The 12817-nt window shown below is 34.6% G+C and overlaps 1 protein-coding gene across 1 annotated transcript in view; it reads right to left on the bottom strand.

Moving 5' to 3' along the window:
* LRRC9 (leucine rich repeat containing 9) overlaps positions 1-12817 on the bottom strand; it is a 95901-nt gene that overhangs the window by 34267 nt on the left and 48817 nt on the right. The window contains exons 19-23 of the mRNA XM_063091760.1: positions 11939-12073; positions 10282-10459; positions 7965-8185; positions 6463-6585; positions 50-180 (exon numbers count right to left, since the gene is read on the bottom strand). Coding sequence (XP_062947830.1) covers positions 50-180; positions 6463-6585; positions 7965-8185; positions 10282-10459; positions 11939-12073 — 788 coding nt within the window. The remainder of the gene's footprint in view (positions 1-49; positions 181-6462; positions 6586-7964; positions 8186-10281; positions 10460-11938; positions 12074-12817) is intronic.

Raw genomic sequence — 12817 nt, 5'->3', positions numbered from 1 at the left:
TTACATGTGTAATTATAATGTCAAAAAGCATATAATAAAATAATTATACCTGATGGATGATGAAGTCCAATTTATTTCTTCCATTTGGGTGAAATTTGAATGTCCCTGTCGTTCTGCAATCATGTCAGAAGTAAGTCTGCCACCAAATAAATCTTTTGCACTCTCAGTCTCCAGTGGTTCCTATATTAAGACATTTAGAAATTGATGTTCTCTCTTACAGATGACTAAATCACATTAATTCTCTGGTTTTAGGTAAAAATGGAGGGATTCATTTCTCCCTATTTCTCCTACTAAGTACAGCTAAAACCCCTGTAAATTATATATAAAACAGACATAAGAATATAGAAAGGTATAGAGAAAAAGGTAGACCAGCTAGGGACCTTGGTACCTGAGGAATGACACCCTGTATTTTCTTCTTGCTTTATATGCCAAGACTGGGTGCTGGAGAATCCAGAAACCCAGAAATGTTAACAGGAGAAAACAAAATAAAGTCCACAGAAAAATCCTGCTCTTTCTAGTCAAAGAACAAGGAAAGGGGGATCCTAGCAAGAGGAAAAACTTTTAGACAATAATAGGTTTACTCCGGCTAAACACCACATTATGAATGGGGGTCCACCTCCATCCCCACCAGTCAAAGCAGAATGGACTTCCACCCTCGTCCAGCTATACCAAGGCACTCCGTCATCCCTCTGGTGGGTGGGAGCCTGACATTTCATCCCCTCTGTATTAGTCTGCTTCTGTTGCTTATAACGAAATACTCAGAACCGTGTAAATTATAAGAAAATAAAATTTACTGCTTACAGTTTCTGAGGCTCGTAAGCAGAAAGTTCAGGGAACAGAGCTGGTGAAGGTCTTGGTGGTGGTGACAGTGATGGCAGGGCATCACATTGTGAAAATGGTGGAGCAGAGAGACAGACTCTCCTCTCTCTTCCTTTAAAGCCCTCAGAACCATGCCCCTGACCACCAGTTTTAAGCCATTCACTACTACACGGTCCTACATCTAATCACCTCTTCAAGGCTCCACCTTTCAATTACCATAATAGGATTTCCCACCCTCTTAACAGTCACAGTGGGGGCCAAGTTTCTAATACATGACACTTGGGGGACACAATTCAAGCTTCAGTGAGTTTTGGGGGGACATAATTCAATCCACTACACCTCCCAGCATTAATTCCCCCCAACCCCCTAGTATTACTGGAGACCACACGAGAAGCCTGGATTTCCACTTCTACCCAGTAATAATGAGGTGTCTGTGCAGCATTAATGAGGCACTCCTGCCCCTCCCAGCCACAATGAATCAATGGAGGTCTGGTGGGGAGCTTGAACTCCTACCTCAGCCTAGCAGTTAATGAAACACACCTTCAGGTGGTTGGCAGAGGCCAAATGGGAGAACTTGGACTTCTATCTCCCTCCCACCTGACAGCAACAAAGTGGTGCCCCATCTTCTCATTGGCACAATATCAAGGAAGTCTTGCTAAAATAGAATATTTAAATAAGACCCATGTTCTGTGATATTATACTCAAAATGTCCACAATAAAACAGAAAAATCTCTCATTGTGCCCAAAACCAAGAAAATCTCCACTTGAATATAAAAGGACAATCAACAGATATCAACAATGAGATGACACAGATATTTGAAATTATCCATCAAGGAATTAAAAGAGACTATCACAAAAATGTTTCAACAGGCAATTATGAATATACTTGAAAGAAATGAAAAAAATAGAAACTTTCAGCAAATAAGTAGGATGCATGAAGAAGAATGAAATAGAAATTTTAAAATTGGAAAGTTCTGCAACAAAAGAAGCACAATACATGGGCTCAATAGCAAAATAGAGAGAACAGAGGAAAGAATCAGTAAACTTGAAGATACAACAGTAGAAATTACCCAATGTAAACAAAAGAGAGAAAATAGACTTTAAAAAAATGAGCCTCACCCTACCAAGATAGATCATATCCTGAACTGTGGGACCATAACAAAAGGTTTAACATTAGTATCATTGAATTCATAGAAGAGAGGAGAAACAGTCCTGGCTGAAAAAGTATTTGAAGAAATAATAGCTGAAAATCCCCCAAACTTGGCAAAAGACATATACCTACAGACTCAAAAAGCGAAACAAACCCCAAACAGAAAAACCCCCTAAAAATCCATGTGAGGACACATACTAATAATGATAATCAAATTTCTGAAAACTAATGACAGAAAAAAAAATCACGAAATCAGTGAGAGAGGAATGAAATCTTACCTAATGGAGAAAACAATTTGAATGACAGATTTCTCATCAGAAACCATGAAAACCAGAGAATGTGACAGCATTTTTCAAGAGGTGAATGAAAACAATTGTCAACTCAGAATCCTATATGCAGAGAAAATATCATTCAGAAATGAAAAGGCAAATCAAGACATTTTCAGATGAAGGAAAATTAAGCAAATTGTCACTAGCAGGCCTCCCTAAAAGATGGCTAAAGGAAGTTTTTGAAACAGAAAAAGAAATAAACAAAAAAAGTAATCTTGAAATACCAAGAAAGAAGAAAGTGCAATGGAAGGAGTATTAATGCAATAGACTTTCCTTCTTCTCTTGAGTTTTCTAAGTTATCTTTGATTGGCTGAAGTAAAAAAGTATAATATTGTCTGATGTGGTTCTCAATGTATTTAGAGGAGATATTTAAGACAAGGGAGGAGAAATGGGCTTAAGGGAAGTAAGATTTCTATACTTAACTCAAACTGGTAAACATGTCAACACCAGTTAACTACAATAAGTTATGCACATGTAATGTAATACCTAGAGCAACCATTAAAAAATCTACATGAACAGCTACACTTAAAAATGCTATCAATAAAAATAGAATTCTAAAACATATTCAAGTAGCCTACAGTAAGGCATTAAAAAAAAAAAAGAAAAATGATAAACAAAGGAAAGAAACAAAAAGCAAAAAATAAAATAGCAGACTTAAGCCCTAAGTACATTCACCAATTAAAAGATAGAGATTTGCAGTGGATAAAAAACATGATCCAACTGTATGTTGCCAACAAGAAATTCATTTCAAGTATAATGATATACACAGGTTGAAAGCAAAAGGATGGCAAAAGATATACCACACAAGCATCAATCAAAGGAAAGCAGGAGTGGCTAATTAACCTCAAATAAAGTAGACTTCAAAGCAAAGGAAGTTACCAGAGACAAAGAGAGACTGATAAAAGTGTCAATCCACCAACAAGACATAACAATACTAAATGTATGTGTACCAAACAACAGAACTGTAAAATATATAAAGCTACAGTCCCCAGTTATTTTATCACCTATACTAATGTAGGTGTTGCTGTGAAGGTATTTTGCAGATACTTGTATAATTAAAACTTCTAATTATTTGGCTTTCAATAAAACGATCATCTTGGATAATCTGAATGGGCTTGATTCAAGCAACTGCAAGGCCTTAAAAGCAGAGCTGAGGCTTTCTGAAAGAAAGAATATAATCCACCTATGGATGGCAGCTTTGGTCCATGCCTGTGAGTTCCAGGCTGCCCATAATCTTCCCTAATGGTCTGCCCTATAAATTTCAGACTTGCTCAGACAGCCCTCACAATTGTTAAGTATTCCTTGATATACAAGGGTACTTCAGAAGGTTAAGGAAGGATTTATATTATCTTTTAACTTCATTTTTCCATGAACTTTTTGAATTACTTGTATATATATATATATCTCTCTAACTAGTTCTGCTTCTCTGGTTGAATCCTGAATAACATAATCTCAAAATAAGTTTAAAAAACACATTAATTCAGCCTTAGAAAGCCATTGATTTTGCATTTTTCATAATTAGACAAACAACATTTGATTAGTGTCCTTCTAAGTCAGAGGTCAGCAAACATTTTTTGTACTTTTCCCATAGGCTTTCTGGGCTATAGGTTCTCTGTTACAACTATTTAATTTTGCCATTGTAGTGTAAAAGCAGTTAAAACTATACGTAAACAAACAGGCATGAATGTGTTCAATTAAATTTTATTTACAAAAACAGGTGGCAGGCCACATTTGGCCCAAGTGCCATAGTTTGCCCACCTATTTTAGACAAATGGCTTGAACTTGACCTAAACAAAATGGATGTCATTCGATCTACTTTTACTCAAACTCCCTTCTTTTTCTCCTATTCCACTAAAACTTCATATCTGAATTGAGAATATGTACATGTATTCTTAATGCAAATATAATCATTTAAAAATAGAAGTATGCATGAAGAGGAGATAAAATGAAAACACAGCTACCCACACTACCCTTTGATTCTTCATAGTCTCTCCTTTGGTTTCCGCTCCCACTCCAAAGAAGGCAATATGATTATATGTTTAGAGAATTTTGGACAAAGAGTTAAAATCGTCTGTTCATGACTTATCATTAAAGAAGTGTGTTACTTGGAACAACTTATTTAACTTTTCTGGAGTTTCTTGTGCTCATTCATAAAATAAAGGATTTAAACTATGTCATTTCTAAAGTCCAATTACATTTCAAACACTCAAGTATTATATTGCTCTTTACCTTCCTCTGTAGCCACTTTTTGTGGCTTCTCTTCCTCTTTATGTTTCCTAATTGAAAGTATTAAACCCTTACTTAGATTTCTTTACTTTCTCTACTCACCTTCTTTAGAGAATATCATGTATGCTTTGGGTTTTAACTACCAACTCATAAAATTACCTCCAAGTCTAAACAATGTAAATTTACATATCTAAATTTAGTCCTATGATTTCAACTGCCTGCTTGATATCTTTAGTTATATAATCTATTATTATATAAAACTTAGTATGTCCAATACTAATCATCTTTTCTGAGAATTACTTTTCTTTCTATATTCATATTCTGTTCTGGTATCTTTATTGGCATAGACTCAAATCTTGTAGACATCTTTTACTCTTTACTTTCCTTGCCCTTCAAATCCAATGGTTGGCAAATTCTGTCAGTTCTCCCCAGTATTTCTCATGTATTTCAGCTCTCTTGTTTTAAAAGTCTCTTCCCCCAGGTTCAGGTTCTCATTACGTCACAATTAGACTATTCTAACAGCCTCATATTGGTCTCCCCTCCACCACTGTAAACACGGCCGTTAGATTAAATTTCTCAATATGTAGTTCAGAATATGTCATCTCCCTACTAGAAAATCTTCAATGCATTCCTATTACCTCTCATTTAAAGTCTAATTCTTCAGTCTCGTCTTCATGTCCCATTATTAAATCATATACTTATATTCTATCTCATTTCACAAAGAATTTATGGCAGCTTACAGGAAACACATATAATCAAGTAGTAAAATACAAATCATAGATAATGAAAATCAAGACCAGGAACAATATAAGTTAGAATAGATAAAAACTAGGGTTAGGGACAGACACACTACAACATCCTACAGGGTTTCTATTACTGAATTATAAATTTGGCCCTGAGCTTTTAGGTAGTCAAAGTGAAAAGGAAAATAGTTAAATAATACTCATTGTCAGTGAGCAGAACACAACTTTTCCTTATGGAGAAAAAGCTTTCCCTACACATCTTTAAACATACTTTCTCATGTGGCCCTTCAAATGAGGGAACATAGAGATAGTAAGGATAAAATCCTCAACAATACCTTGAGAGCAGTTATAGTACTTGTTTCATAAGACAATTTTCAAAATATTTCTCAATAAAAGCTAACAACTAAATAAAACCCATAATACGAGATTCTAGGGTATTTGTATGTGTTGGAGTGAGAATATTTTAGATTCTCCATTCTGAGAAGAATCCTGAAAAAAGCAGGGCTAGGATTAGTAATCTTCTCATAGCACCTCCGAGTACCAAATTATCATGAACTGTCTCTCAATTTTCTAGAAAAGTTGATCAGTTTTGTTGTGTGAAGGGAGCTAGGAAACATTACACAGGAAAACCTTATATTCTTCACACATTTGGCACACGCTTACCCTGCTACATGGAAATCAAGAGCCCTATACAAATTTCCTTGTCATACAAAGTCTCCAAATATTATTCTCATATTCAGTCCTCAGTTCTGTGTATTGTTTTTTTTTTCTTGACAGTTTACTAGTAATATTGACATACCATTTTTGTTGGTTCAAATATATTTTTCTTAATTATTAACGACTATATTTTTCTAGAAATCTTGGGCCTAATAAGAGGATGGTAGGGCCCCAGAGCATAGTTCTTCTATCCCGTCACATAAAGTTGTTCTCTTTATTTTTTAGACATTGAATTCAATGGGTGCAACTGGAAGCATCATCTTCCCTCCCCTTCCACCTCAATTTAGACAATTAAGAATTGTCCAGATGAGAAAATTTTAAAAAAACAGATCTAAAATGAGCTGTGGAGACCTAAATTTTAATAAATAGTAAGTTAGAGTATCATGCTAGTGATAAAGCAATATTCAAAATGATTATAGCCTATGGATATCTTAATATGCAGCTTGGACCAAATGTTATAAGTCATACAACAACTTACAATTGAGACTCCATCCAAAGCTTTCAGTTCTGGAAGATGAAATATTACAAACAACCGATAGTTTTCTTGATTCCATATAATAATGTTTCCATATGTGTCTAGAATGACCAAGTTGCATAAACCCTAGGTAATAAAAACACACATATATATATATTTATATTTCTGTATCTATAGCTACATATATCACACCCCAATAAGTTTTTTTTCCTTTAAAAGGTTAATTACCCTTGGATTTTAATATTTAAATTATCATTTCATAGAATTTGAGTACTTTCAAGTGCAAGGGATACTCTTTCAGACTCCTAAGGTACAATTTTGTGCAATATTACAGTGGTCTATGTTATATGATCAGAATCCCTTTTAGGATGCTGGTGCTAAATGTATTATCTATCAATGGTAAAGGCTTAGAGGGAACTTAGCTATGTTTAAGACAATATACTTTGTTTATCGAACAATGGGCTATTAAATAGTATATATGTATAAAGACAAGATACAACGAGAATGAAAGACACTGCCATTTTAAAGGGGATAAAACTGAAGACGACTTCTGCCCTCTGAGAGGGTAGGAGAATTCATATTGAGGGAAAATGTGCTTTATTATTACACCAGAGACTTTAACGTGCCTTTGCTGTGCAGGAAGGGCCCTGAGTAGGTGTGGATGGGAGAGGTTAAGACAAGAGTAAAACTACTCTGCATCATAATGTAAAATGGCTCATTCTGTTGCTGATATTGCTGTTGATTAGTTTGCCTCTGTAGCTTCAGAAGTAGTAGTTACAATATACTGGGGGCATAGGATGGGGAGAAGGCTGAAAGTAAGGAAAGACAGGAAATGGACATAAGTTTCTGGTAGGAGATAAAATCCTAGCATATAGTATCAGCTAAAGGAGAGACCAGCATAAGTCTCACAGTGCTAGGAAATGGCCATTGAACTTTAGAAACAATGAAGTCACACATTACATTTGAAGAGAATTCCTATTCTGCTCTGTAGAAACCTCAATTTTGCTCAAACCTTCAGTAAAGCCTGTTACACAGAAGCCTTGAGTTAGTGGATTCTTTGGGGGAACTAAAGAGAGCAAATCTGAGCAAAAGTGACCAGAAAGAGTTGGAGCCACTGCTAAGAACAGTGAGAGACAATCACGAATTGTACTGAGAACAGGAGAATGTGAAAGAATCCTACTACCCAACCAGGTTTGGGAATCCTTGGAAATACTGAAGAAGACACTGGTTAGGAGAAATGGGTTTGGGTTATTTTATGTGAGTGTTAAAAAAAGTTACCCCAGCAGGTTATCAAATTAGAAGCATTATGGTTACACATACATATGTCTGTATGTACACATAAATTAAATGAAAATACATTTTGATAAACCTTGTTATTTTTATTTTTATTTTCTTCTTTATATTTTTCTACGTTTTCCAAATTCTGTACAGTGAACATGCATTACTTTCATAGTATAAAGAAACAAAATTTTTAAAAACAAGAAAATTATTGCCCCAATGGTCACCTTTAAATTGTAGATCTCCTGATTGACAGTAATATAGTTATTGCTTATGTATAATTCAATTAGAGTAAAAGTTTTTTGTAAACCAATCAATGAAGTGATTTTGTTGTTCCCAAGAGAAAGGGAGTGAAGATGAAGCATGTCATCAAAAGTATGCTTTTCCAAACCAGTGAGAAGATTATTATTTATGCTGAGGCGGGTTAATTTAGTCAGCTTGGAAATGCCTAGAAAAATAAGCAAATTCAAGAAAAGATTCAGACACCACTTAAAGGTTAGTTTAAAAAATAACTGGCTGGTCATTTTATTGTTACTCTTTTTCTAAGTTAAAATGGGTTTTAAAACTCTATAATATTAACCATCATTGTTTTTCCTTTTGTTTCAGAAGGATATAATTTTGTGTATAAAGTCCCATCTCATACATTAAATTCTAATTTTGGATTTCTAAGTAGATTCATTCTAAGGTGTTAAGGAAAGGCACCATGTACAAAATATTGAATTTCTATTTTAAATAAACTTAAAATGATAGAATTAAGATTTTCACCAATATGACAACACAAAGCTCTTCACAAAGCTCAAAATAACCACCACTCCTCATTTTAAAACATTATAGGTAAGGAACTAGAGTACAACACTCTGAAAAGTATATAACTCATTATGGCATCATTTGTATTAAGAAGAACCATTTACCCTGATTCTACCTTTTATGCCTAGAAGTCCCCTAAGACAGAAGTTTAGAAAATGGCATCACTCACCACAATCTAACCTCTAGCTGTATTATGCACTGTAGGCACTTTATAACTGTAGGTACGATGGTGCAGTTGAAAGATAAGAACTTTGAAGTCATAGTTGGTTTCAAATGTATCACTACTAGATCTGAGATCACAGTTAAATTATGTAATCTCTGAGCCTCAGTTTCCTCATCCATAAAATAGACATACTGAAATCTACTTCTAAGGGGTTATAGAATTAAATGAAATGATATTTGGAAAGCATCAGGTATAGCTTTTGGCAAATAATTAGTCCTCCATACATTTTATACATTTTCCCCATTCACACCAGCCCTTATCAATCTAGGGCAAACTAGGATAAAACCATCAAAGTCAAAATCCTTAAAAGGATATTAAACCTACCCATTTTTACAGAAAAATAAGAGAAAATTCTGTTAAACTTTAGAGGAGTAGCTACATTCTTTGAAAAGTGGGTGTAAGAAAAATACATGGAGCTGATAACAACACCAAGGTCAAGAGTTTAGATCCTCTTGCCAGCCAGCTGCCAAAAAAAAAAAAAAGTACAGAATGGAGGATTCTTCCCTTTAATAGGTTTAAAGGAGGAAGACAAAAATAAAATAGGGTTCTCAATTGTATATACAAAGCAAAACTAACACTGTTTTTGTATGGTAAGAGAAGATTGGCCATGATTCTAGACACAAATGCTTGAACTACTTTCAGGTTTACTCAACTGAAATCTATAGAGGAGAGGTCTGTGAATCTGTATATTTAGTAAGTATCCCATGTGATTCTAATGATCAAGAAAGTTTTAGAAACATATTGCTAACAGCTATTAAAATAAAATATAATAAATGTTATACATGCTGTTTTAAAAAATATTTAATATTTGCTTTTATGTATACAATTTTTTGAAATCAAATGTTCTATTTTCTGAAAAAGGTAGTATACACACATGCTAAAAATAATCCAATTCAAAAGTGAATAAAGTGTAAATTAAGTCTCTTTCCCAGCCATGATTTCTAATTTCTACCTTCCCTCCTTGTAAGGACGACCATGTTACCAAAATGCACATCCAGAAATATTCTTTACCCAGATAAGTATGTATGTATGTATGTATGTGTGTGTGTGTGTACATGTATGTGTATACACACATACATATTCCCCTTTTTAATCAAATGGTGCACACTTGTGGGCATATTATTTTTTAATTCCCAGGAGTTAGTAACCCCTTTGAGTAGGTGGAGAAGTAGAATAAGTGGAAATTGTTAGCAAGTCATGGAAGGTTTCTTTCAATTTCTTTCCAGGTTCAAAGCATTAAATAAGGGTAAGAATAAAATATAAAGCTGGGAAGGAGTCAGAAAATATTTACATTAGTATATTGCAGAACATGCCCTCTAAAATCCTGATTTTGAGCTGCAGATAAGCATAGCCCAAATGAAGAATCTAAGAAGCTTCACAGAGAGAAGAGAGGAAAAGTCTCTTATTCTCCCTGGTCTAGAAAGACATTTTTTAATACTGAACTTTAAACAGTCAAATAAAATATACTGCATTGGTCTCATTATTATTGACTTCAAAGTTCTCAAGGGCCTTACCTTCTATCTTTGAGATGCAGTTTCCATCTAATATTAGCTCCTCCAAGTTAATACAGGATTCTAATCCTTCTATTTTAGTGAGATTATTATTGCTGAATGATGCCCATTTCAAATTTTCCAATTTTTCTAAATTTGTGATTTCAAAGAGATGTTGCCCATCTAAATTTAAGGCAGTTATCTGTAGAATAATTCACATTATAAGTTACTTCTGAATATTGTAAATAAATTCAACCAATGTTATGAGATAAAAAAGGCTAATGAAATAACTCAACTGTGCTAAGTAAACATCAAAAGAATTCCTTTAGGAAGTAAAGATATTGTGAAGCTCTTAGTTTACAAAACAGTAAAATTTGAGAAGACTATAACTCCAAGAGGGGTTATATGGTATTATAGATACTGTGAGTGCTAGTCAGCTTCCTACTGCAGTGAAGAACTTGGCCCAGCTGCAGGGAGTGCTGTTGGCAGAGCACCGTTAGCTGTCAGCCCCATCAGGGCTGTCATGCTCCCTCCCAGGTTGGTCCATAGCCAATGATGGAAAGATATAAAGGTCTGGTCATCTCAGCCCAACGTGGGACAAATTCAAAGGACCATTCTAATTCCAGAACTCCCCACGGGGTCAGCGAAGGCTGGCACTGGGCCTGCATCTCAGCTCAATGCCTGTATATGAGGGTACTTCAAAAAGTTTGTGGAAAAATAGAATTAAAAGATAATATGGATCTTCTCACACATTTCTGAAGTATCCTTGTATAACCCATAATAAGAACAATGCCATTAATATCTTCCATTTTCAAGTGTCATCTTCTTTGATACCGGTTTCCATCTTTGGCAAGAGGTATAAGGGCACCTTATGCCTTAAGAAGCTGCTGGTGCTCTATGACCTTTTCCCTTATCCTTGGCTGAATTCTGACCAGTTCCCCCATTCCTTTGCCAGGAATCCTGATCCATTGCCATCTAAATTTTGGTTTGATCTCTGGCTCTGAAGCTTTAATGTTTGCTTGCCCATTTTGACATATTATCAGAATCTACCCTTCATCCTAAATCTTCAATTCTGTGGTGACCACAGTCGAGGCCTACCCGCCGTGACATAACTACTTACAACTCGACCTCCCTATTTCATTTCTATTTTTTGAAATGTGGTAAATTTATTACTTTTTTCTAATAACAACAATGTATTTTTTAATTTTTTCCAATTTTACCGAAGTATAATTGACAATTTAAAAGGGTACATATTTAAGGTGTACAACTTGATTTAATAAGTGTTTACATTGTGAATTAAATATTTCATGATATCAACTAAATGTAGAATCTAAATAAGTGAAACTTATGGAAGCAGAGAGTAGAATGGTGGTTGGCAGGGGCTGGGGCAAGAGAAAATGGGGAGATACCAGTCAAGGGGTACCAAGTTTCTGTTATGCAGGATGAATAAGTTGGAGATCTAATGTATAACACTGTGCTGAAGTTGATAATACTGTATTGCGTGCTTGAAATTTGCTAAGAGGGTAGATATTAAGTGTTCCCTCTCTATTTTAATTCATCTCTTCCAATTTTCTGTCTCTTACCTATCTGTGCCCTCTTTATACTACACAGACCGAGGCTGATTAAAAGATCAATTTAAAAATTAAGCTTTTATATCAGGTTTAATAAAATTAGCCTTTACCTTCAAGTACCAGTTTCCACTCGGATGTAAATGTGGTCCTAACTTTGAAATCTGTGTCAGAATTTTGGCAGAAGGCCATATACTAAGTATCCGTGGTCTCTCCTCCTCAGTGCTAGAACGTCGTAAGAGAGATAACTAATAAAATAAAAAATATGTGATGAATAAAGGAAATAGTTTACAAAGGTTCATTTACACATAGTTAAAAGTATGGTTTACTAGGGAAGATGAGTGGCCCAATAATTTCAAAATATGACATTTCCTTTGCCTTAAAATGTTTTCAAAATCTGGATACATTTTAAATTTTTCACTTTTTAATTATTTTAGCAAATATTGAACCATTAGCAGATCATATTTATGACTGCAAAAGGATTACTATAATACAAACACCCATATAATCCATCCATGAAACCAGCTTAAGAGCTAGAATATTACTAATACCCACAAGGTTCCTGTGGGCCCCACCTTAAGCCTTTTCCTCTCCTTCTCCTTAGAAGCAATCACTTCCTTGAATGTTTTGTCTATCATTCACTTCCTTGCTTTATACCCCTGTTTGTGTCTATAAACAATATATCATTTAGTCTTTAACATATTTGAACTTTATATAAATTGAATAATATGTATATATTCTTCTATGACTTCTTTTGCTCAATATCATATTCATGAGATTCATCTATGCTTCTATGTATAATGATAGTTCATTCATATTTCATTGCGCTATGGTAGTCCCTTGATCACTGTCTTATTAATGAACATTGGGGTTGATTCAGTTTTTTTCTGTTATAAACACGGTTGTCATGAAAAGTCTTGTGTATGTCTCCTGCTACATATGTGCAAGTTTCTTTAGAGTATATGCCCCTAAGTAAAATTGCTTGGTTGTAG

This window comes from Cynocephalus volans, chromosome 3 (genome assembly GCF_027409185.1).
Source record: "Cynocephalus volans isolate mCynVol1 chromosome 3, mCynVol1.pri, whole genome shotgun sequence".
NCBI classification, from domain to species: Eukaryota; Metazoa; Chordata; class Mammalia; order Dermoptera; family Cynocephalidae; genus Cynocephalus; species Cynocephalus volans.
This window is presented reverse-complemented; position numbering and strand designations above follow the sequence as displayed.